Here is a 24,860-nt window from a genome sequence, read left to right as displayed (position 1 = left end):
TTTTAATTGTCTGTGGCTTAAATGCAATTAGGGTGGGGCTTTTAAATTATGTTTAATTTCCTGTGGCCATGGGAGAGAGAACAAACAAAATCTTTGCAATACATCAGCACAATTTATTTGATTTGTTGGCCAAACTACTTTGAAACACCATAATTTAGAAAAAGATTTGGTTCAATAAGAAACAGAAAAAAACCCAGGCTGTGTTTTAAAGCACCATGTCCCACATATTTCAAAATTCACTTTCTCCTTCTACAATTCCCCAATTAAAACCAAAACCAAAACAACATTTTAGAGGACGGCTGAGGAAGCTCACAGGCTCTGTGCCCCCAGCCCCCGGGGCCCAGCTGTGCTCCTACCTCCACATCCACGTTGGGGGAGCTCTCCCTGGGGTCGTAGTCGTAGAGGGCCACCATCCTCCTGGTGGTCAGCGGCTGCTGCCGGCCCCCGCGCCGGCCACGGGGCTCTGCTGGGAGGGCAGAGAGAGAGAGTCCCTGGCACAGGTGCTGCAGGCCCTGACACAGGTGCTGCAGGCACTGACACGGGTGCTGCAGGCACTGACACAGGTGCTGCAGGCACTGACACAGGTGCTGCAGTCCCTGACACAGGTGCTGCAGGCCCTGACACGGGTGCTGCAGGCACTGACACAGGTGCTGCAGGCACTGACACGGGTGCTGCAGGCACTGACACAGGTGCTGCAGGCCCTGACACGGGTGCTGCAGGCACTGACACGGGTGCTGCAGGCACTGACACGGGTGCTGCAGGCCCTGACACGGGTGCTGCAGGCACTGACACGGGTGCTGCAGGCCCTGACACGGGTACTGCAGGCACTGACACGGGTGCTGCAGGCCCTGACACAGGTGCTGCAGGCCCTGACACGGGTGCTGCAGGCACTGACACGGGTGCTGCAGGCACTGACACAGGTGCTGCAGGCCCTGACACGGGTGCTGCAGGCACTGACACAGGTGCTGCAGGCGCTGCAAATGCACTCCAGTTACTGCCATGGCTACTGCAGGGGCTCATACAGGTGCTCAGGTACTGATAAAAGTACTGCAGGTACTGATACAGGTACTGTAGGTGGTGATAAAGGTACTCAGTTATTGATAAAGGCACTGCAGTTATTGCTACAGGCACTGCAGTTACTGCCACAGGTACTGCAGGTACTGAAACAGGTACTGCAGGTATTGATACAGGTGCTCAGGAATTGGTAAAGGTACTGCAGTTACTGCCACAGGTACTCATGTATTGATGCAGGTACTGCAGGTGTTGATAAAGGTACTCAGTTGTTGATAAAGGCACTGCAGTTATTGCTACAGGCACTGCAGGTACTGATATAGGTACTGCAGGTACTGATACAGGTGCTCAGGTACTGATACAGGCACTGCAAGTACTGATAAAGGCACTGCAGTAAATATTTCAGGACACAAAACCCACTCTTTTTTTTTTAAATCAGAAAAGAAAGCAACAAGTGGAGCTGCGAAGCTGCAGGTCCCCATTTGCAGCCAATGCTATCACCATTAAATATTAGTTATATAAAGTTGTCCAGACACTGACACAGAACGTATCCCCTGGGGCAGTAATGACTGCAAAATGTGGATGCATCTGCATAAAAACAAGAGGTAAATGCAGCCAAGCTAAGGGAGCCAAGAGTCTGGAGGGAAATGTCTGCATTTTCCCTTACCTATTTTCTCAATTGGAGTGTTCAAGGGAAGGAAACCTTGTTTAAGGAGCTGATCCATCATCTCTTCATCATCTGCCTGTATCTCAGAGACCATGTTACAGGGGATAAGGCCAACTCTTGCACAGGTTTCTCCACGGTAAAACCCATCAGCATCTTTGTCCCCATAAACCTGATATTCAAAGAAGGATAATATTGGTCAAAAAGGTTTTAGCATTTAGGAAGCATTTGGAAAATGCTGCAGCTCTGCTCTGGCACAACACCAGCACTTCTGGGGTTCCTCTGCCACAAAGACCCTCTCTGCAGCAGCTCTTCCTGCAGGGTTTGTGCCAATGGAGCTTCAGAGCCACAGTCTTGGGCTTAACCTAAACTTTTAATAAAGACTGGCCCTCACTATCTACAGCAACTTGGAGATTTTTGCCCGTTTTGTGATCATTTTTAAGCCCTTAGCACTAGATATTAATTGCCAGGTCCGGTGAGATTCACACCTGAGCCTCTGAAGGAAAAGCCCCAGGGTTGTGATCACACAGGCAGCTTTTCCCCAAAGGAGAGCCTGTCTGTAAAAGTGCTGTGGTTCCTGTGGCCTCAGGTCTCACCTTAATGATCTGTCCCTCCTTGAAGGGCAGCTCCTCCTCTGCAGCATCGGGGTTCGGGGACATGGTCAGTGGGTCGTAGTCAAAAAGTGCAACAAATATTCGAGTGGAAAGGTCTTCTGTGCCAGGGTCTGTTTCAGACTCCTCATAAATGTCTGGGGAAAGGCGGTCATGGCCACCGTAGCCATCTGTGACAGCAAATTCAGGAAAGAACAATTCAGTAATACAAGCTGGCCTCATCATCCAACTCTCCCAGTTAATATTTGAAACATGTTTGGCATTTCAGTGAAAAAAACCCAAACCTCACTGCGTGTCCTATAAAGCTTGGTGAGTTTTTTTGTTGGTTTTTTTTTTTTTCATTAGCAAGTTGCTATTTTTTAAAAAAGCTCATAAAGCCTGCACTGGAAGCTGGGCTGATTTCCTGTACCAGACTGACATTTGCACAGCTCACGTAGGAAAGCCATTTTTGTTAGGTTTGCAAGAGTTTGCTGTGAATTAATGAAAAAAGTAGTCAAGAGAATGGCAGGTGAACACAAACGATGGCTGATGGATGGCAGGAAGCACGGCTGGGACAGGCCTGCATGGCCACACTGACCTCACTGACCATGAGTGACCTGCCAGCAGCTTTGCCCTGAGGTGAGATCCAGCTGTGCCTGAGCTGAAACCACCCCAGAGCTCAGCAGGCACTGAGTGCAGAGCAGAGCTGCCAGCAGTGCCAGTGACTGCCCTCACAGCCGGGCAGCCCCAGCTCACCCGGTCCAGCAGAGCTCAGTGTCTGCACCCATCTCACCCCCTCACACCAGGAGCAGCCTGGCTCCACACTAGAGCCTGCTGCTGCCTTTGAAGGCATTTGATGCTTTCCTCCCCAAGCCTGAGGCTGCGAAGAACAGAAATGCACGGCTCTGTCCAACTAACCAATGGAGGGGACCAGCAGGGGCCGAGACCTTTGTGGCACTGCACTGCCATGGGAGGACCTTCGGCCTGCATGCTCCACCCTGTCAGGCCGTCCTGCAGAGGCTGGGTTACCTAAAAGCTAAAAAACAACAACAGAAAGAACAGGCTCGTCAGTTCCACGCATGGCAACATCGTGCTTACACGGCTGGACACGGATCAGGTCAATCACAATTGGAAGCACAAGCTCTAAAGGCAACTAAACTTAGCTTTTAACTGAAAGGTTAGCTGAAAAGTGAGCACTGCTGCCTGGCAAACCTGCAAAAGAAAAAAAATGGTTCCCTGATTTATGGCAGAGCTTTGTAAACCAGCAGTCGCACGTCAGAACAAAAAGAAAAGAAAAGAATAATTTTTGAAATATTCTTTTGCCTTTGCTGTTGCGGCTATGGTGGCGTTTGAGTGTCCTGAAGAGTGGCACGGGCAGGCTGAGGGCCGGGCAGGTGGGGCCGCCCTGGCAGCCTGTCACACCTGCAGTGCCAGCCCTGGAGCTGCAGCAGGGAGCCAGGATGGCTCCTGGTGGCCCTGGGCAAGGGCAGGAGGGCTGCAGACCCCCCAGCACAGCTGCCTCTGCTGCCTGGGCACTGCAGGGGCTGTGGGAGCTCCCCTGAGCTCGTCCTGCTCTCACTGGCACCAGCACTGCCTGGTCACTCCTGCTGCTGGGAGCAACTGGGGGGTCACTCCAGCCTGGCCTGGGAGGCTCCAGGAGCAGCAGCTGGCCCTGCCCTGCTGTGGAACACGTCAGGATGGACTGTGCAGCCCAGGGCTGCAGGCACAGGGGGCAGAGCTGGCCCTGCCCTGCTCTGGAACACGTCAGGATGGACTGTGCAGCCCAGGGCTGCAGGCACAGGGTGCAGAGCTGGCTCTCCTCTCATGTGCAATGTGTCAGGATGCAGTGGGCACCCCAGGGCTGCAGGCAGAGCTGGCTCTGCTCTCGGGGATGTGTCCCTCCCTCACACCTGGAGGCTCCTCTGGACGTGACTGGGCAGAAATGCAAACAAGGTGGTGCAGAGCATCCCTGGCAGGTGTGCATGGCCCTGGGCTCCCCTTGGCAGCAGCTCTGTGCCTGCATTCTCTGCAGAGATGCAGTCTGCAACTTCAAAGGCAAGAAGAGATGGTCTGACAAGGACGGCAGCGTGGTGACAGCGCGGAGATAAGGCAGAAAATGAAAATGATGAAGCTGTGACTCCATAAATCTGGGTCACTGTCACACTGGGGGAGAGTCTTGATTCTTGTCTTGAGATGTTCCATGATAAAGAGCATATCCTGAAAATTCTGGGAATGAGATGAATAAAAACAACATGATGAAATGAATTTCTTGACAATAATTAAAAAAAAAATTAAAATATGGATGAAACATTTCTCCAGTTAAAAATGCAGCTTGTTTTTTTTTTGTTTTTTTTTTTAGAGCAACATTCAGATAGGCAAAATAAAGAAAAGCAATCTTTTGGAAAAATTATAGTTCAGCTAACCCTTAATTAAAATTTAGATTCAGTTGTCCTTTAATAAAAGCAGCCATTATTGTAATTTGTTTGGGGGGAAAATCATTGCAAAGCAAATTAATCTGATTTCAGCATGACTCAAAAGAGGACCATAAATGAAAATGCAGAGTAATAAACCAAAATGAATGGGGAAGAAAAAAAAAATGGGGAGAAAATGTAGCAGATGGGTCCAAAGGACGGACTTTAAAAATCAATTTGGGAAAAAAAATGAAAAAAGAAAAAAAAACAAACCAAGAAATAAAGAGAATAAAGAGACCAGACTGATTTGGCAAGCAGATGTTAGAAGGAAGATACTTCACACACCAGGGAGTCTTGTGCATCTCTGAGGGGTGGCTGTGCAAGGCCAGCAGCTGCCCTAGGCCCGGCTGCTCTGGGGAGGCTCCTCCAGCCCCGCTCCTGCTCGGCTCTGCGGGGAGCCCCGGGCTGCTCCAGCTCCCCGAAATCCTCCTCGATGCTGCTCTGCCGGGTCAGGGTCCTCCTGCGGGACAGCGGCGGCCGCGGGCCCCGGCGGCACGGACAGGGATCGGGGTCCGGGGGGGCTCGGGCAGAGGGCCGGGACTGCTCTTCATCGCTGCCCCTTTGGGCTCTGACACCATAACGGGGCTGCTGCTCTTCATCACTGCCCCTTTGGGCTCTGACACCATAACGGGGCTGCTCTTCATCACTGCTCCTTTGAGCTCTGACACCATAACGGGGCTCCTCTTCCTCACTGCCACTCCTGTGTCTGACACCCAACCAGGGCCGCTCTTCATCGCTGCCCCTTTGGGCTCTGACACCACGCCGGGACCGCTCTTCATCACTGCCACTCCTGTGTCTGACACCATAACGGGGCTCCTCTTCCTCACTGCCACTCCTGTGTCTGACACCGTGCCGGGACCGCTCTTCATCACTGCCCCACTGGGGTCTGACACCGAACCGGGGCTCCTCTTCCTCACTGCCTCTTTGGGCTCTGACAGTGCGCTGGGGCTCCTCTTCCTCACTGCCACTCCTGTGTCTGAACCTGGGCTGGGGCTCCTCTTCCTCACTGCCTCTTTGGGCTCTGACAGTGCGCCGGGGCTCCTCTTCCTCACTGCCACTCCTGTGTCTGAACCTGGGCTGGGGCTCCTCTTCCTCACTGCCCCATTGGGGTCTGAAACTGTGCTGGGACCACTCTTCATTGCTGCCCCTTTGGGCTCTGACACTGAACCGGGCTCGCTCTTCATCGCTGCCCCATTGGGCTGTGCCACCAAACCGGTGCCGCTCTTCATCGCTGCTCCTTTGGCATCTGAAACTGTGCTGGGACCACTCTTCATCGCTGCTCCTTTGGGCTCTGACACCGAACCGGGACCGCTCTTCATCGCTGCCGCTCCTGCGTCTGCCACCACCCCAGGGCTGCTCTTCATCGCTGCCCCACTGTGCCCGGCCCAGCCGGGGCTCCTCCTCCTCGCTGCCGCAGTCCAGGCCGCTGTCGGGGCTGCGGGACAGGGCCTGGCTGCATTTCCCTCCTCTGTCCTCCAGCTCCTGCAGCCCCGGCACTGCCCTGGCCCTGCCCGGGTGCCTGGGGCTGTGCTGCTGCTCCTGACGGCAGGGCCTGCCAGCTCTGGGGCCTCTAGCTATTCTGGGGTTCTTTCTATAGGGCATACCTAAACCCTGCTTGTACAGCACTTCGGGGTATTCACCGTCCTCTTCAGCCACCTCTGGGATACTGAAAAGCCTTTTACTGTGGCGTGTCTGCTGGGGAAAGCCAGGCTGTTCCACAAAAGTGGCTTCAGTGGTCTTATTCTTATCGTACTCCTTAAGATTATGTAATGTCAAAAACCAGACAGGGAACAAAGAGTGTGTGACAAAAATAAAATGGGAGGGAAAAGGGAGAAAAGAAAAATAAAGACAGAATTAGTTTTAGAGCAATGGCAAACGTAAGACATGCAGCTTATATTATGAAAAGGATGTCATGCTTTGAATGAGGATCTGTGAAAAACAAAGATGTGGTTAAGAAGTTGCTGGGTGCCAGGTACAACATGAGAGGTCAGTACAAACAACTGAGAGATGCTCTTAACAAGAATGAACTCATGCATTTGAAACGGAGTCATGGAAGCCACGCACAGGGTGCAGCATGGTGGATGAGAATGGCACTGAAACTCCTTCCTGCCCCGTGCCAAAATGCCATCTGACCTCCTCTGTAACCAGAACCCACAGCTGAGAATGACAGCTCTGCCCTAGCAAGCTTGCTTGCTTTGCATCTCCTAAAGCTTCTGTGTAAGAAGTAAATCTCTTCAGTCTCCTGTCAGAGCAGAGCTATTCCACAGCCATCATTAAAGGAGTTCTGGTTTCCTCTCTACAACTCTAAAAAACCCGCACCATTTTTAAAGCTTGGCTCCCAGGGAAAGCCCCAGGGTCACCTGCTCTGCACTGCCATCAAACCTCATCATGATCTGGTACCTGCCCCATAAAACCAGTGCTTGAACATCAGCTGTGAGCCCAAGTGTCTGTTTGTGCCTGGAGCAGATAAAAATGACCCCAGCCTGGGTAAAACCAGCATTCTGGACATGCAGATACATTCAGCGATTTTCCTGTTCCATTTCCACAAAGCACTGACCAAGAACCCTGGGAGAGGGAAGGGAGCACAGGGCAGGAGCTGCTGGCTCTGGCTGCCAGGATTACTGACCCTGCATCAGAGATCATCTCTCCTTGTGCCTAATGCCCGGATCAGGGGCACCTCTGGGCTCAGGAGCACCCAGAAATAACAACAGATCCTCCTGGAGATGTCACAGCATCCCCCTCTGAGCACTCTGAACTTAGCTGCCGTTTGGACCTTGTCCCTTCCAGGCAGAGGGAACTTTCCAAGTCACTTTAGACTGTTTCACCTATTTTCCTTTGTTTTTAAAATGTGTGTAACACCTGTGAAACTTGAGATAAAGCACCATGGAAGTGAGAAAAAGATCACTAAGCATGAACTACATCAAGAGAAGCCTGCAAACTTCAGCAGGTCAAAAATGATTTCCAACACCAGTTAAGGCTCTGGAACTTTCTCAGTATCAACACTGGCAATTATTTTAAATCCAAGAAGTAAATACACCTTCTGATGCATAAAGAACAAGAACAGTCTGGGGATTATTCTTTTTGCCAGGGAAGGGGATACAATGGGCGTGCAGAAGGATTTTGGTTTCAGCCTTTCTGCTGGTGCAGCAATACAAACAATGGTAATTCCTTACTTTGAAAAGGTCCCTGTCTCACTGCAGACAGTGTCAGAATAAAAGGACTGGATTCACAGCACATGAAAGCAGTCATAGCAATGGTCAGAACTCTTGTATGCATGACAAAATAGTACTGATTTTAGTTAAATAACGATCTACTGAGGAAAAAGGTAACCTGTGGGTTTGTGCTTTCCAAGAAAACCCAGTTTGTGTAATTACTACACACATAAAGAAGCAAATACAATTCACAGGTACAAATACAATATGGCAAATACATATTCAGTACTGGGTATGCTCAGTGCTCTGCATATGCTTTAGGTGCTGCACTGAAGTTTCCTTCATGATGAATATTCCTGTACTAAAGCAATATTTCTGGAACATATTTCCTACTCTCTCTGGTGATTCCCTAAAATTCAGAGCACAAGGAGTTCTGATAAAGCATTGATCAAACAAAGCTGAAACAACTCCCTTCTCACAGGAAGGCTTTATGCCTGTGGAAGGGATGGGACCAGCACTGGGTACATGGACAAATCACTCACACAGGAAAAACAGAAGTTGTTTTGTAAGTCTTTACAAATCTCCTTGCTCAGAAACAACTCATTTTTCAGGGTGGCACATGCAGTATATCCTCACAGAGACAGGGGAAGGCCCCAGATGCAGAACAGAAATTGCAAGGGCAACAATCACAGACAGGAAAACGCTCTGTTAGTTAAAAGTTTATCTATCAAATAATGTAAAAACCATAAGTAATAAATACATTAAAGCAGCCCAGCTCTACCCTCTAGGGCAGAGTGAGCTTTAGTGTCTGCAGGCTCTGGGGTGGCTGCAGGGAGCACCCAGGGGTGCCCAGGCTCACTGGGGTGGCTGCAGGAGCTCTCAGGGGTGCCCAGGCTCACTGGGGTGGCTGCAGCAGCCCCAAGGCTGCACCCAGGGGTGCCCAGGGGTGCCCAGGGGTGCCAGGCTCACCTTGAGCGCGCCGTGCGAGCCCAGGCTCAGGCGCCGCCGCCCTTCCTCCAGCTGCATCTCGGAGTAGAGCTCCTCCTCATCCTCCTCCAGGATGTCCGACAGGTCGGAGCCCCGGCTGCTCTCCGTGTGGTACTCGTCCCCCAGGCAGTAGTGAGCCTGAGGGGCACAGAGAGCTCTGCTGAAGCTGCCAATCCTGCTGAGCCCAGAGGAGCCGCCGCAGCCACAGCCCGGCGCGCTCTGCTCTGCTGCACACATCCATGGAAATTCTGCTGCTTGCCCTTTTATCACCCTAACTCCAGAAACCCAGCCTCAATCCCATGGAAATTCTGCTTGCCCTTTTATCACCCTAACTCCAGAAACCCAGCCTCAATCCCATGGAAATTCTGCTTGCCCTTTTATCACCCTAACTCCAGAAACCCAGCCTCAATCCCATGGAAATTCTGTTTTGCCCAATTTATCACCCTAATTCCAGAAACCCAGTCTCAATCCCTGTGGAAATTCTGTGGAAATTCTGTTTTGCCCATTTATCACCCTAATTCCAGAAACCCAGTCTCAATCCCAGGGGATACAATAAAGGACATCTTCATTCACAGCACCAAATCTAGTTTTAGTCTTGATTAAATTCCCCTTATTAAAGAGGTCCTTCATACATCAATGGCCTTGCTGACCAAACTGTGAGAGCCTGAGGATAATTCACATATCATCTGTTCTTTGCAGCTGTTTGTTACATCACATTATCATTTCAAAGTGGTCAGCATTTAATTCTTGCAGCATATTGCCACCATTGTGGACCCTCCACACAGGAGCTCAGGTCTTTGAGTAAGGTTTTTTAAACTATGCCAAGACATGAAAAACCCATCTCTTTTCTAGACTTTATATCTCCCTTGAAATTAATGTAATCAGTTATTTAATAGTTGCTTTCAGTTGGATCAGACTAAAAGCTGTGCAGTTGTGCAAAACACAGGGAACAGGAGCATCCCTGCCCACAGCTCAGCCTCACCTGTGACACCACCTGTGCCACAACCTGTGTCACCTGTGTCCCAGCCTGTGTCCCCGCCTGTGTGACTGTGTCCCAGCCTGTGTCCCAGCCTGTGTCCCCGCCTGTGTCCCCGCCTGTGTCACTGTGTCCCAGCCTGTGTCCCCGCCTGTGTCCCCGCCTGTGTGACTGTGTCCCAGCCTGTGTCCCCGCCTGTGTTCCCAGCCCGGCTGCAGCCCTGGCAGTGCCCTGCCCGAGCTGCCCTCCAGGGATCCCTCTGCTCCTGCTGAGCCCTGGCACAGCCAGGCCAGCTCCTCACCTGCTTCCCAAGCTCGGACTCCTTCAGGAACTCGTCCACCGAGGCTCCCCTGCGCTTCACCCTGGGCGAGTCGTAGCCATCCTCCTCCTCCTCGTCCGAGTACGGGGCTGCGCTGCTCCTCTCGCTGAAAACGCTCCTCCTCTCCATCTGGGGACAGCAAGGGACACTGGGGACACTGCCCTGCACCCACAGACACAAATACAAACGCTCCTCCTCTCCATCTGGGGACAGCAAGGGACACTGGGGACACTGGGGACACTGCCCTGCACCCAGGACACAAAGACTCAAGCACCCAGTTTTTAAAAGCTCCCACAGTTAAAGCACTTTAGTTCCCCCTGGCTGGAACCTTTGAGGAGTTTCCAAGAAGTTTCTGCCTGTTTTGTTACCCTCACTCTTAACCAATTACCTGACTGCATGTGCTTATCAGCTGAGCTGCCAGCTCTCCTCCCTGTTCTGCTTCCCAAAATTCCCAGTGCTCTGCACTCAGAGCTGCCAGCAGACACGCTCCTTTCCCTGGCAGAGCAGTGCATGCTCAAACCACAACAGCATTTGTGGCCCCAGCACTAAAAAGCCCCAGATGAGGCTGTGGCTCCTGCTGTGCTCTGAGGAGGCTCCTGGGCTCAGCAGCTCCTGCTGGCTCTGGGGACTGAGCCCATCAGCCCCCAGCAGGCAGGGCAGGCCCACAGCTCCTTCTGCAGCACTTGCCTCGAGTGAAGAGTTTGTACCACAGGGGACCCAACGTGACAAATATCCCTGGCAGGATTTGATTTAATTTAGAATCAATTTGTCTGTAAGCTTCTGTCCAGATTCCTGAATAAATCATTTCAAGCATCACTTAAACTAACGTAACCAAACGTGGTCCAGAGCACATGTTATGTCAGCAACTTTCCAAACCAGAAAAAGGATTTCTGTTCTCTTTCCCAGTGTGGTTCTTAAATCAACTTTCACCTCATAGGGCCAAAGAAACCAATTGCCTTTTTTCCCTCTATTCCATTCCAGTCTTATTTATAAACAAAAGAGAGATACATACAGATGCATACATATGTATTTATCAGACCTATTATCACTGATCCAGAATTATTCAGGTTCTCAAAAGCTTGCTCGATTTACCCACTGGATCAAATGCATCCCAAAACAGGAACAGTCAATTAGCTGGGGCTGTTAAGGCATGTGTGAACTGTCCAAATTAGTGGAGCTATTTTGGAGATACAATGGGAGACTAAAAACTGGACATAACTGATGACTGCCAGATGAAGCACCAAGAAAATCTGTGGAATATGTGACACTTGCAAGAAGTAACAGACAGTTGTGAGCAGCTTGTGATGAGACAGTAACTGCCCAGGGCACTGGGAGTATTTAAATATTGCATATTTGTGTGGAACACACACAGCACGTTGTCAGGATGCATCCACATCAGCTGCACTGACCCCAGAGCCCCAAGTGTGGGATTGAAATCAACTGGCAAAGATCTGAGCCAGTGCACAGCCTTGGGTCAAGGTGGTCCCAAACCAGGGGTGTCCTTGGGCAGTGACACTGCTGGAGGGAGAAGCAGCTGCAAACCCGTGTGAAAAGGCAGCACTGAGAAGGGCGAAAGTGTAAAATTCCCTGTGGATCCACCACAGCAGACACAGGAGGGCTCCATCAGCCCAGAATTCCAGCACTCTGCTTCTCAAGCTGTGCATCTTCAGAACTTAGGAACGATCACCCACCCCTTGAAGCACATGATGAGCAATCTTTGGTGGCAGGTGCCACAGTGGACAGACCAGCCGAGAAACGCCTGAATGGCAGGGGTCAGAGTGAAGAGACCAGAAAAGCCCCAGTGGTGCCACAGAGCCCAGCCCAGCCCAGAAAAGCCCCAGTGGAGCCACAGAGCCCAGCCCAGCCCAGAAAAGCCCCAGTGGAGCCACAGAGCCCAGCCCAGCCCAGAAAAGCCCCAGTGGAGCCACAGAGCCCAGCCCAGCCCAGCCCAGCCCAGCCGGAGTTTGCCTTTACCCTGTTGCTCTCTGCCACCCTCTGTGCAGCCTCTCTCGCCATGGCTTTTGCGACGGTGTTGGGGACCGGAGTGCCTTGAGGCTGGGGCAGGATCCTGTTGGGGGATGGAGACCTCCTGCCCTGGAGGGGGCCGTGGAAGGTGGGTGGCTCCAGCATGTGTCCGTGCCCGGGGGACACCGAGCGAGTCTGCTCCCAGGACTCATCCCGTTTGAAATGCGGCCCGAAATGTTCTTCTTTGGTTTCTGGGGCTCCGGCACTTGCTAATGGCTTGGATTTGGGAGCAGTCCTGGGGTGGGGGGGTGGAGGCACCAGGAGGTCGGGGGGAATGGCAGCAGGGGCAGAGTCCAGGGACTCGCCCTGCGCGGAGAGCGTCCGCACGGTGAGCTCGCGGGCGTCCAGGGCGCGCAGCCGCGGCAGCTCCAGCGCCGTGCCCTCTGCGGCCGGGAGCGCCACCTCGGATACCTGGGGACAGACACACAGACACCTGTGAGCACAGACACACAGACACCTGTGAGCACAGACACCTGTGAGCACAGACACACAGACACCTGTGAGCACAGACACCTGTGAGCACAGACACACATCAGTGCTGTGCCCTCTGCGGCCGGGAGCGCCACCTCGGATACCTGGGGACAGACACACAGACACCTGTGAGCACAGACACCTGTGAGCACAGACACACAGACACCTGTGAGCACAGACACCTGCGGACAGACACACAGACACCTGTGAGCACAGACACACAGACACCTGTGAGCACAGACACACAGACACCTGTGAGCACAGACACCTGTGAGCACAGACACACATCAGTGCCGTGCCCTCTGCGGCTGGGAGCGCCACCTTGGATACCTGGGGACAGACACACAGACAGACCGGGGTTACACACCAGTGCTGTGCCCTCTGCGGCCGGGAGCGCCACCTTGGATACCTGGGGACAGACACACAGACACCTGTGAGCACAGACACCTGTGAGCACAGACACACATCAGTGCTGTGCCCTCTGCGGCCGGGAGTGCCACCTCAGATACCTGGGGACAGACACACAGACACCTGTGAGCACAGACACACAGACACCTGTGAGCACAGACACACAGACACCTGTGAGCACAGACACACATCAGTGCCGTGCCCTCTGCGGCCGGGAGCGCCACCTCGGATACCTGGGGACAGACACACAGACACCTGTGAGCACAGACACACAGACACCTGTGAGCACAGACACCTGTGAGCACAGACACACATCAGTGCCGTGCCCTCTGCGGCTGGGAGCACCACCTCGGATACCTGGGGACAGACACACAGACACCTGTGAGCACAGACACCTGTGAGCACAGACACACAGACACCTGTGAGCACAGACACACATCAGTGCCGTGCCCTCTGCGGCCGGGAGCGCCACCTCGGATACCTGGGGACAGACACACAGACACCTGTGAGCACAGACACACAGACACCTGTGAGCACAGACACCTGTGAGCACAGACACACATCAGTGCCGTGCCCTCTGCGGCTGGGAGCGCCACCTTGGATACCTGGGGACAGACACACAGACAGACCGGGGTTACACACCAGTGCTGTGCCCTCTGCGGCCGGGAGCGCCACCTTGGATACCTGGGGACAGACACACAGACACCTGTGAGCACAGACACCTGTGAGCACAGACACACATCAGTGCTGTGCCCTCTGCGGCCGGGAGTGCCACCTCAGATACCTGGGGACAGACACACAGACACCTGTGAGCACAGACACACAGACACCTGTGAGCACAGACACACAGACACCTGTGAGCACAGACACACATCAGTGCCGTGCCCTCTGCGGCCGGGAGCGCCACCTCGGATACCTGGGGACAGACACACAGACAGACTGGGGTTACACATCAGCGCCGTGCCCTCTGCGGCTGGGAGCGCCACCTCGGACACCTACGGACAGACACACAGACACCTGTGAGCACAGACACCTGTGAGCACAGACACACAGACACCTGTGAGCACAGACACACATCAGTGCCGTGCCCTCTGCGGCTGGGAGCGCCACCTCGGATACCTGGGGACAGACAGACACATCTCAGCACCCAGCTGGGACAGACAGACACCCGTGAGCCCCCAGAGTGGGGTTACATGTCAGCGCCGTCATTTTGCTTCTCCTGTGTTTTGCTGCTTTGGAATGTGGTTGGAGATTGTTTATCCAACAGGCGATTGTTCATTAGTTTCATGTGAATTGTTTTGACTTAATTATGATTAATTATTAATTATTGTTTTGATTAATCCTTAATTATTGTTTTGACTTAATTGACTTAAAAATGACCAATCACGGTCAGGCTGTGCCGGGACTCTGGAAGGAGTCACGAGTTTTTCATTGGTATCTTCCAGCCTCCTGTCTGTATCCTTTCTCTATTCCTTAGTATAGTTTAGAGTTTATACTTTATAGTTTTATATAGTATAGTTTATAGTTTTTATAGCATTCCTTAATATAACATAGATCATAAAACAATAAATTAGCCTTCTAAGAACATGGAGTCAGACTCATCATTCCTTCCTGCATGGGGGGACCCAGGAAAGCCCATGTCCCTGGCAGCAGGATGCCAGCAGAGGTGACAGAGGTGGCAGAGGTGGCAGCGGTGACAGAGGTGGCAGAGGTGGCAGCGGTGGCAGAGGTGACAGAGGTGACAGAGGTGACAGCGGTGGCAGCGGTGGCAGCGGTGGCAGAGGTGGCAGAGATAGCAGAGGTGGCAGAGGTGGCAGAGATAGCAGAGATAGCAGAGGTGGCAGAGGTGGCAGAGGTGGCAGAGGTGGCTGAGGTGGCAGAGGTGACAGAGGTGACAGAGGTGACAGAGGTGGCTGAGGTGGCAGAGGTGGCAGAGGTGGCAGAGGTGGCAGAGGTGGCAGAGATAGCAGAGGTGGCAGAGGTGGCAGAGGTGGCAGAGGTGGCAGCAGTGACAGAGGTGGCAGAGGTGGCAGAGGTGGCAGAGGTGGCAGGGACTCACCCGCTGTCCTTTGGCATAGACGCCGTAGCCTGTGACGCTGGCACCGTGGGACGTCCCCGTGGCTGACAGAGCTGGGGGCTTCCAGCACACCTGCAGCGTGCCTGGCGCGCTCCCTGCCCGCACACACACCTCCTGAGGCGGGGCTGGGGGACCTAGGAGAGAGGGCACGGTCAGGTGGGGCTCAGGGCAGAGCAGCTGGGCTGCAGCACGTTCCACAGCTGGACACAGGACAGCTGGGCCCAGCCCGGCCTCTGCACCGAGTCAAAAACACACCCAGAACCTCTGAAGGCATTTAGTGTGTGTCAGTGTGACAGCACACCAGATACCTCCTTAATTAACAGGCATTACCCTGCTATAAATAGCTCTACTTTGGCCAGAAAGCCAAAGTAGAAATATCACAGAGATTATTAGTTCATGAATTTTTCAAGCATCCCGTTGTGTTAATTGAAGCACCCAGCCCTGAGCAGAGGCTGCTGCTGCTGCAGGGCTGGGCTGCAGCCACCTCTGCAGAGCACACACAGAGCCTGGCTGCTGTGGGATTGCTTCTCCCAGCAAACCAAACACCAACAGATCTGTTCATCCGCCAAAAAGGCTGCAAATACTTCAAATGTGCTTGACACACGTGCAAATATCACACAAGACCCCTGGCAACTGCCAGTGCATTTCACTGCTTTGCTGCCACTGAATTTCATCCTCTGGTGGACATGGAAATGAAATCATGGTCATGTTCAGGACAGTAGAGGCACAACAGGAAGGCTTGGCTCATACCACCCCTGCATCTATAAAGTATTTTTATCCTGCAAGTTGAGAGTATGCAAATTGACCTAATACTATTCTTGGCCAAGAGAGATTTTGGTTCAGGATTGAATTTCAGCTTTCCTGGCCATCCTGTTTTACTGCCAGCCAGCACTCCCAATTCAGCAAGGCTGCTCAGCTTACAGAAAGCATGCACCTGATCTAACCCAGCATCCTGCCAGTGACAATGACATTAATGTGCTCCTGCAGGAGAAGTCACCTTCCTTCCATCCTCCCACAAGGAAACAATCCCCAGGGTGTCTGTCTCGACCTTCCCAGGCTGTGCAGAGATAGGTTTAATAAACTGCAGTGCCCGAGGCTCAGCATGGCTCCTATTTCCTCCCATCATTACATGGGAAATGATTCCTGGTGATTTTCTATGGCCTTGGTCATCAACATAAATGTTTGTTTTGGAATTCTGCTACGCTTTGGTCCTCATAGGGTTCTTTACATAAATGAGCTCCAAAAGCTGCAGCAGCCCATTGGTCCCAATCCTGTGCTTATATCCATTTTTAGATCTGAGTGCCCAAGAGAGAGACACTTGTACTTTTATGTGAGCAATTCCATTGCTTTGATGAGTCGAGATGAGTTCAACTGCATGGCACTCTGTGATGGCAACTCCCATCACTGACTCCAAATTCATCTTTTCCTCTGCTCCAGTGACTCTGCAATCAGGCATCAGCCTCTAACCACTTCACCAGCTGCTGTTTTGTTTTCTCTACACAGCAGTGAAGAGCTGGCCTCTTTCTCTGGAAGTGCTCCCAGTGGAATGAAGCAGTGGGGAAGGTTCTGGGAGCTTCACTGCTCCTCAGCTCTCGGCAGACAGCAGCTCTGTGCTGCTCAGCAGGCTTCACAGCTAGAGGGAGGTACAGCATGGCAAGTGCTTGGCCTGGAAAAACCTCACTCAGAAGGCCCTTCCTAAATAGCAAAGTTGAAATAAGTTCAGGCCAGCACCCAGGCAGTGGCTCCAGCTCCCCCAGGACAATCCCAGGTGTGAAATGGCCTCTCCTCCCTGCACCCTGCACTGCCACCACCGCTGAGTGACCCCAGGCTGAAGAGGAGCCCGGGAGCAGAGGAGATCCCCCAGGGTCTGTGCTGCACCCAAACAGGAGGCACAGAGCTTCACTCCCCCTGCCCACAGCCCTGCTGCCCTCTCCTCTCCTCACCCAGGCCAGGGAGGGAGCAGGGTGGATGAATTCCTGCCCTTGCTGGATCACGCCCTGCAGGCAGGGAGCAAACCCAGCTCAGGACGCTGCTGAGGCTTCACCTGCCAGGGCCACTCGTGCCCGAGTGTCCCTCCAGAGGCACCCAGGGTCTCAAAGACTGAATAGCTGAGGGCTCTCCTACTTGGCCACGGTTAGATGACCCTGGGTAGGTGAATCTATACAGAAAGACACTCCGATTTTTTCACATGCTGCCACACACCCCCAAAATGATGAGATTATCCTTCAAATTCACTGCTTTATTTCTGCTCTAGTTTTCAACATTGCTTCAATGTTCTTGAATAATGGCAAATGACTGACAACACTTACCAACACTCCTAATGCAAAAGCCAGGTGGGAAAAGACCTCAGACTCTCCAAAACACAATGAATCTGTTGGCTTTACAAATTCAAACTGTAAAATGAAGTTAATTACACCTTCACAACCAAAATGCACTTGCATCCCCTAAATGCTGTGTAGGTTAAAGTATTTTATCTAGTATTTTCAGAGAATTTCAACTGAAGAATTTTGGGGCAGGGAGGAAAATATCAAACCTGCTGGCAATGTAGAAAATTCCACAAAGGCTTCCTTTTTCTCTCGTTGCTCCAAGGGAAGCTGCCAGGGCATCTGGTGGGGCTTTGCCATGACCTTCACCTTGTAGGCCATATTGGGCTTCAAATTAAAAAAATGGTACTTGTAGCTAGCAGCCTTGACAATGTCAAACTCCTCCTCGTTGAGGAAGATGACATGACTGTAGTTGCTGTTTGTGGGGAGCCAGGAGAGCTCAGCAGAGATCTGGGTGATGTTGTCCACGCGGAGGTTGGAGGGGGCCACGATGACGTCCTTGCCCACCAGCAAGGTGCACTGCAGCTCGTCGGAGCTGCCCTTGCTGGTGATGCTCTGGATGGATATCCTGTAGGTGCAGGTGGAGGTGTTGAGCTTCTCTATCAGGGCTTTGGTCCTGCTGCCCAGGGCGATGTTCATCCTGACCTCCTTGTCCACCAGCACGTTGTAGCTGCTGACGGTGCCCCAGCCGGGCGGCACCAGGGGCGGCTCCCAGCCCACGATGACGCTCTTGGCCAGCTGCTTGATGAGGGTGATTCTCCTGGGGTAAGGCACAATGTCTTCTCCGATCTCGTCGATGTTGACGTCCAGGGTGCCCGCGCCGTTGCTGAGCCCGCTGCTGGGCTCCAGGAGCCCGGGGGGGCTGAGCTCCAGCTCCGCCTCCAGCGCGGCCCCCGCGCGGTTCAGCGCATTCTGCTCCTCCACGCTCGACAGCCGCGCCTCGCTGTCCTGCACAAAATCCACAAAGTTCGAGGGCACCAGTCCTCTCTGCCCGTCCAGAAGCTCTCCTGGAGAGAAAGAGCAGCGCCATTAGAAACCCTGAAGGAGAATCTCGGGGTCTCTGCTGCTCACAGTGACCCCCAGATGTGTTGGAAAGTCTCTTTTCCCAGCCTGGTGCTTGAAGGAGTCAGGGCTCTTCATTTCTCAGTCTCAAGGTTGTTTATTGTATCTTATCTATAAAATTCTTACTCCTGTCCTGCCGAGGTCCACTCAGCAGGAGAGACAGAGGCACTCTGCCTGCCCCCGGGGTGGTGTTATCTTTTTATAATAAAATCTGCGTGTACAATATTTACAATCACTTTCAATACTCGTCACCTATGTTAGACACTGAGCTTCTACTCTAAACCAATCTAAAAGTGCCAACATCACAGCAGAAGATGGAGGCCAAGAAGAAGAAGGAGAAAGGCTGGACACGCCCAGATCTCTCCATCTTTCCCCCTGAACCCTCCATTCCAAAAACCCCCAAAATCCATTTTTCACCCCATGATAAATTCACTATCATTCCACTTAAACTGTCGTGGCTTGCAGATCTTCATATAAGGTTAGTAACTTGCTCCATGGGTCATAATCAAACCCACAGGGGCATTCTGGGCTCTGTGCCAGGGTCCCTGAGCCCCTGGCAGGGGTCTTGGCAGTCCAGGACAGCCAGAGGGGTGTCCTGGGTTCCAACAGGAGAGCAGCTCATCCATGGCAGTGCCCTGAGAGTGGGCAGGGTAAGGGGCAGGGGATGAGTGACAGTGCATAAACAACATCCCGGCCTGGGAGCAGAAAGGCTTATTAAGGGAAATACCAGAACTGCCAGTAAGCTTTTTTGTCAACTTCAGTCTTGCCAGTAGGAAAAGCTGACACTATAAAATATTTTATAATTAGCTCTGCCTGCAAGGAGCGGCTCTGCTGGTGCAGAAACTCTTTTAATTAACACCACGACGATAAAGCCAAATTTAGCAACCGATTTCGGAGCAGACAAAGGAGAGAATTTGGAGCGTGCTTGACAGGGGAGCTGATCCCAATCTGCATGAGCTAGCAGGAACTCAGGGGCGCAGTAGGAAGCACCTTCATAGAAGCCATCCTCGTCCATGTCCCCGTACACATAGAGGTACTTCCCAGCCGTGAGAGGCAGCTCCGCCTCGGGGTTCTCGTTGGGTCCATCGAAGGGGTTGTAGCTGTGGGGACACACACAGTGATGCTCAGCAAGGGCTGCAGCTCCCCGAGGGCACTGCCCCCCTTGCATCCCTCCCGAGGCTCCTCCTGGGCGGCTCTGGGGCACTCTGTGCCTATGGGGTCCCCTCTGCCCCTAAACCCACGTCCCCTCCTGCAGGATGCCCTTAGACACTTCTCACTCGAGGCTCTTGATAAACACTGGCCAAATTCCCTTGATTTTCTGGAGCGAATCAAAGCAAACTCAGTTGTGGGGGTCTTTTCCAGTCACTGCATTCAATTTTATGTTCCTTTTACACCAGTTCCTGCAGGATGCACTTAGACACTTCTCACTTAGGGCTCTTGGAAAACACTGGCCACAATTATCTTCATTTTCTAGAGTGAATTAAAGCAAACTCAGTTGTAGGGGTCTTTCCCAGTCACTGTATCCAATTTTATGTTCCTTTCACACCACTTCATTAAGCTTCTACAGAGGCAAGGTAAAAGAAGACAAAAAACAGTGAGCTACAACTAAGAGAAGCTACTGAGAGAAAAAAAGTACTTGTGAAGTACTTAAATCTCTATCCATCCTGAAAGAAACTGCTAGCCACTGAAATTTTTATCATGACAGTCCCTAACGCCTGAAATTTTAATGTGCAAAGCAGTGATGGACTTCAAATCTCCTCTTGCCTGAAGAAGTAATTGAAAAGAAGAGACTGAGACTCCTCTCTAGAGCAGGAGGAACACATTTATTTAACCTGATTTAGACACTGGAGGACAGGGATGCAGGGGGTGGGAGAGCTCAGCTCCCTCTGCCAGCTGGGGCACAGGGACAGGCTCTGCTCTGCAGGCAATGAAAACTGCACAGAACATTATTTCCATGTAATAATTCAGTGTATGAATGAGGGGGAGCCATACCTGGGACAGGCTCTGCAGCAGTGCCAGCAGCACAGGCTCCCCAGAACACCCTTTCCATGCCATAATTCAGTGTATGAATGAGGGGGAGCCATACCTGGGACAGGCTCTGCTCTGCAGCAGTGCAAACTGCACAGGCTCCCCAGAACACCCTTTCCATGCCATAATTCAGTGTATGAATGAGAGGGAGGCAAAGCTGGGACAGGCTCTGCTCTGAGCACAGGCTCCCCAGAACACCCTTTCCATGCCATAATTCAGTGTATGAATGAGGGGGAGCCAGAGCTGCTGTTGAATGCTCAGCTGAGTGTGGTGCCTGTGAGGAGATGGGGCTTTACCTGTAACGGGCAATGCAAAGATGGACTTTCCCAGAATATCTCTGCTTTGAGGTATTGGAATTCTGATCATTATCCATCTGTGGGGAGGGGGAAGGAGAAAAAAGATAATGTGGTTACAAAACAAGAAGAATGAACAGTTTTCCTGACAGGTGATATCAATCAGTGAACACACAATATCAAGGAAAAAAAATTAAATTCTAACATGGAGCACAACTGGTTAATTTTACTTAGAAGGGCAGACTCCAGTGACTGAGTACCTAAAACAAATGCTGAGTTTAGCACTGGTGCAAGGGTCAACCTCCAAACACATGGAAACCACGAGGATCACACAAAATACAGCACTTGCCAACCCAACCCAACCCAACCCAACCCAACTTCATCCAATCCAATCCCACCCAATCCAATCCCACCCAACCCAGCCCACAGCATCAGCATCTCTTGAACACCACCCTTTCCACTAACTGAGGGAAAGAACATATTTTCTATATTTTCTTCTGAATTTCACATCCCATTGAATTCAATCCTGCAAAGCCACAGGTTTATTCTATTACAAATCTGGTCTACAAAACCTGGAGATTTGACTGTGGTGTTGAAGCTACACAGACTCTGCCTGTTTCAGCCCTGCACGAGGTCTCTCACTGGTGAAACAATAATTTCAGCTGTGCTTTGAGCTAGCAGAGGTTTTAAAGAGGGGGATGAACTTCACTTACTATACAGTTTGCTGTGAGCCATTTCAGACAAAATGACCAACGTTTTGCCTGAGCTTGAGAGAGCTTTGAGTAAGGTAGAAATACTGGGTTGACAGTGGGACCAAATGAAATAAACTGTCCAAAAACAGAGCAGAATTTTACAACCCAGCCAGGGCGGACCCTGAGCTGCAGCTTCCAGGTCTGAGCTGGTCCCTGCCAGGAGCACCCCAGGAAAACCCCCAGTGCAGAGGATTTTCCCCTGAGCTGTCTCCTGAGGGTGCTTTAGCCCAGAAGGCAGCTCCAGCAGCTCCTAGGGGTTCCCCCATGCAGCACGGGGGGATCCAGGAAAAGCTGCCAGGATTTTCCCCCTGGGACCTTGACATGGGCTCCTCAGGGAGCACAGAGCCAGGAATGGTTATTCCAGAAGGCTTTCCAACAGGAACAGCCAGGGCCATTGCAGAGTAGCACTGGTTTATTGATTTATTTATTGACTGATTGATTTAGTTCAGACTTCCCAGCATTATGTTTCATTTTTTAGATTTTATTCACACGCCCTCCCCTGGGTCTGGGTATCTCTAAAGGGAATGGAGCTTAATTTCTGTGAGCTTGCATAAAGTGAGAGTGGATCACATAATTACACTCCAGAAGGCACAAAACGTTCAGCTCTGCAAAAGAGGGCTTGGCATTCTCAGCCAGAGATAACTCAAAAATAATAGAAAAGGGGAATTAAATTTGACGTTTGCTTCTCCTGTTCCTTGCTGTTAGTTCTGCTTCCCTAAGTCTCCTTGCTAAGCTGCTTTTTCTGTGGCCTCTTCAAAAAGCAGTGAATGTTTCCACTTTTCAATAATGCTGCTACACAAATATACACAAATATTTCCCCTGGATAATCCTCAGATATGCCCATGCAACTCCCACTATACAAGAATCCAGTATTTTGTTGAATACCCTCAGGCTTGTGAGCCATTTAGAAACATTTTGATTCCATCAACTATTTCAGTATCAATTAATATAACACAGATAGAAAATATGCACATGGTTGCAACTTATTTACTCCTGTAAGGATGAGGAAAGGGATTTCCTGAAATGGGGTAAAATCTGAGGATCATTTTCTTGTGGCTATCTGCCCATCTAAACCAGGGTATTTAATAGAGAATAATGCCTTTCTACAGACTTTCCAAGATTGTTCTATGCAGTTTTTATATTTAATATTTGTCCCAAACCTTAAAAATCAACTTGTTATGGCACCTTTGAACAGCTCTTCTGAGCTTCCCATTGGATTTCTGCTGGAAATCCACTGAAAAGCAGAAAAGCTTCCTAAGGAAGGAGGAACAGCCCCGTTCCAAAGCACGTCTGAATACAGAACGTGGAGTGCATGGCTTTAGTGAGAGCACGCTGCAATCTCAGTGCCCCTTTCCAGGCTCAGAACCCTCTGGGGAGGCTGTGAGCAGGAGGTGCCTGCCCTGCTGCAGGGAGGCTCTCACAGCACAGCAGCAGGCACAGGAGGAGCCCTGCAGAGTGAACCAGCCCTGGAGAATGAACCAGCCCTGGAGAGTGAACCAGCCCTGGAGAGTGAACCAGCCCTGCAGAATGAACCAGCCCTGGAGAATGAACCAGCCCTGGAGAATGAAGGAACCCTGCAGAGTGAACCAACCCTGCAGAGTGAACCAGCCCTGGAGAATGAACCAGCCTTGGAGAATGAACCAGCCTTGAACCAGCCCTGCAGAGGGAACCAGCCCTGCAGGATGAACCAGCCCTGCAGAGTGAACCAGCCTTGAACCAGCCCTGCAGAATGAAGGAGCCCTGCAGAGTGAACCAACCCTGCACAATGAACCAACCCTGGAGAATGAACCAGCCCTGCAGAGTGAACCAGCCTTGAACCAGTCCTGCAGAATGAACCAACCTTGAACCAGCCCTGCAGAGTGAACCAGCCTTGAACCAGCCCTGCAGAATGAAGGAGCCCTGCAGAGGGAACCAGCCTTAGAGAATGAACCAGCCCTGGAGAATGAACCAGCCTTGAACCAACCCTGGAGAATGAACCAGCCTTGAACCAGCCCTGCAGAATGAAGGAGCCCTGCAGAGTGAACCAACCCTGCACAATGAACCAGCCCTGCACAATGAACCAGCCCTGCAGAGTGAACCAGCCTTGAACCAGCCCTGCAGAATGAACCACCCTTTCCTGCCCAGCAGCCGTGGGGCAGGGCAGGAGCTGCTGATCTGTTCCTGTGCCCAGTTTCCCCTGCCAGAGCCCTGCCCAGAGCAGGGATGCTGCTGTGCCCCTCACCCAGAAATGCTCTGTGGGCAGCACTGAGAACTTCAGAGGGGTCCTCACACTCCTCATCTTCATCCCATTAATCACATTTATTGTATTAATTACAACCAGCCCCCCTTAGAGCAATCCCCAGGCTGGAAAAGGGCACATTTTTTATTCTTCCTCACACCTATAACAGAAGTCTTCCCTGGTCAGGAACCTTTGGCCAATTTACCTCCTTCTGGGACATCAGCTGCACCTTCTTAGAAAACACCACTCAAATTCCCACTGCTCCCAAGCTGCCCCACAAAATGAGAACCTTTGTGTCATGACTTCTCACAAGCACGTGGATCTACCTGCAGCAGCCTGCTGGAGCAGAGGAGCCGCAGCCCCAGGTCACTTTCCCAGTAAAAAATTCAAAAGGACTCACGTCTGAATCAAATCTGCATCTTGGGGTGTCAGATCTTGACTTGGACAGGAAGGTGGGTTTGACAGACAGCTGCTCTGGTTTGTCCCCAGAGATCTGCAGGGGTCGGATGAACTCCGAGATCACGCAGCGACTCCCAGAGGGGCTCTCATGGCCTGCCAGGGACAGAGCACACACATCAGCATGGTCACTGTGCCCTCGGGTCAGAAAGCACCAGGCAGGCTGTGCTGGGCAGCTGCAGAGCACGGCAGCCCCTCGGCCCACCTGCTCCCAGACTGGGGCACAATCAACAACAACCTGCTGAGATCAGCAGCATGGAACAGAACAGCACACAGAGTGCAGGCACCTGCAGCCAAAGAACCCAGGGGTGAAGGCTCCCCAGTGAAATCATCCACCTGTGTGCCCTGGTGTGCCTGGGGAAGGTGGGACCCGCTGTGCCACACACCCAGCACTGCTGCTGCTGCTGCTGCTGGAGCCTGCGCTGCCCTGGGGACCCTGTCCTGACCTGCAAGTCAGGAGGGAGCCATGCATCCCTCTCCTGAGAGAGAGACGGGAATGCGAAGGATGCAGTTGGCAGGATGCTCATTTGCAATGGAGTTGTTTGGCTTCTGGCAGTCAGGGAGTGCCAGCAGCCC

The 24,860-nt window shown here is 52.0% G+C and overlaps 1 protein-coding gene across 12 annotated transcripts in view; it reads right to left on the bottom strand.

Moving 5' to 3' along the window:
• RIMBP2 (RIMS binding protein 2) overlaps window positions 1–24,860 on the bottom strand; it is an 86,765-nt gene that overhangs the window by 4,723 nt on the left and 57,182 nt on the right. For 5 of the 12 annotated variants that reach the window (XM_071444931.1, XM_071444929.1, XM_071444925.1 and 2 more), the window contains 13 exons: window positions 24,229–24,380; window positions 20,862–20,938; window positions 19,528–19,637; window positions 17,685–18,482; window positions 15,134–15,285; window positions 12,145–12,606; window positions 10,153–10,299; window positions 8,858–9,013; window positions 5,022–6,491; window positions 3,184–3,301; window positions 2,272–2,456; window positions 1,679–1,847; window positions 357–466 (listed from right to left, as the gene is read on the bottom strand). In XM_071444931.1, the coding sequence (XP_071301032.1) occupies window positions 357–466; window positions 1,679–1,847; window positions 2,272–2,456; window positions 3,184–3,301; window positions 5,022–6,491; window positions 8,858–9,013; window positions 10,153–10,299; window positions 12,145–12,606; window positions 15,134–15,285; window positions 17,685–18,482; window positions 19,528–19,637; window positions 20,862–20,938; window positions 24,229–24,380 (4,106 nt within the window). Of the gene's footprint in view, window positions 1–356; window positions 467–1,678; window positions 1,848–2,271; window positions 2,457–3,183; window positions 3,302–5,021; window positions 6,492–8,857; window positions 9,014–10,152; window positions 10,300–12,144; window positions 12,607–15,133; window positions 15,286–17,684; window positions 18,483–19,527; window positions 19,638–20,861; window positions 20,939–24,228; window positions 24,381–24,860 lie in introns of those variants that run through there. The other 7 variants (XM_071444932.1, XM_071444927.1, XM_071444935.1 and 4 more) reach the window with 5 other exon arrangements.

This window comes from Agelaius tricolor, unplaced genomic scaffold, assembly GCF_023055355.1.
Source record: "Agelaius tricolor isolate 1412-34295 unplaced genomic scaffold, bAgeTri1.0.p SCAF_20, whole genome shotgun sequence".
Lineage (NCBI taxonomy): Eukaryota > Metazoa > Chordata > Aves > Passeriformes > Icteridae > Agelaius > Agelaius tricolor.
Note: the sequence above shows the minus strand (reverse complement) of the source record. Positions and strands in the feature narration are given on the sequence as shown.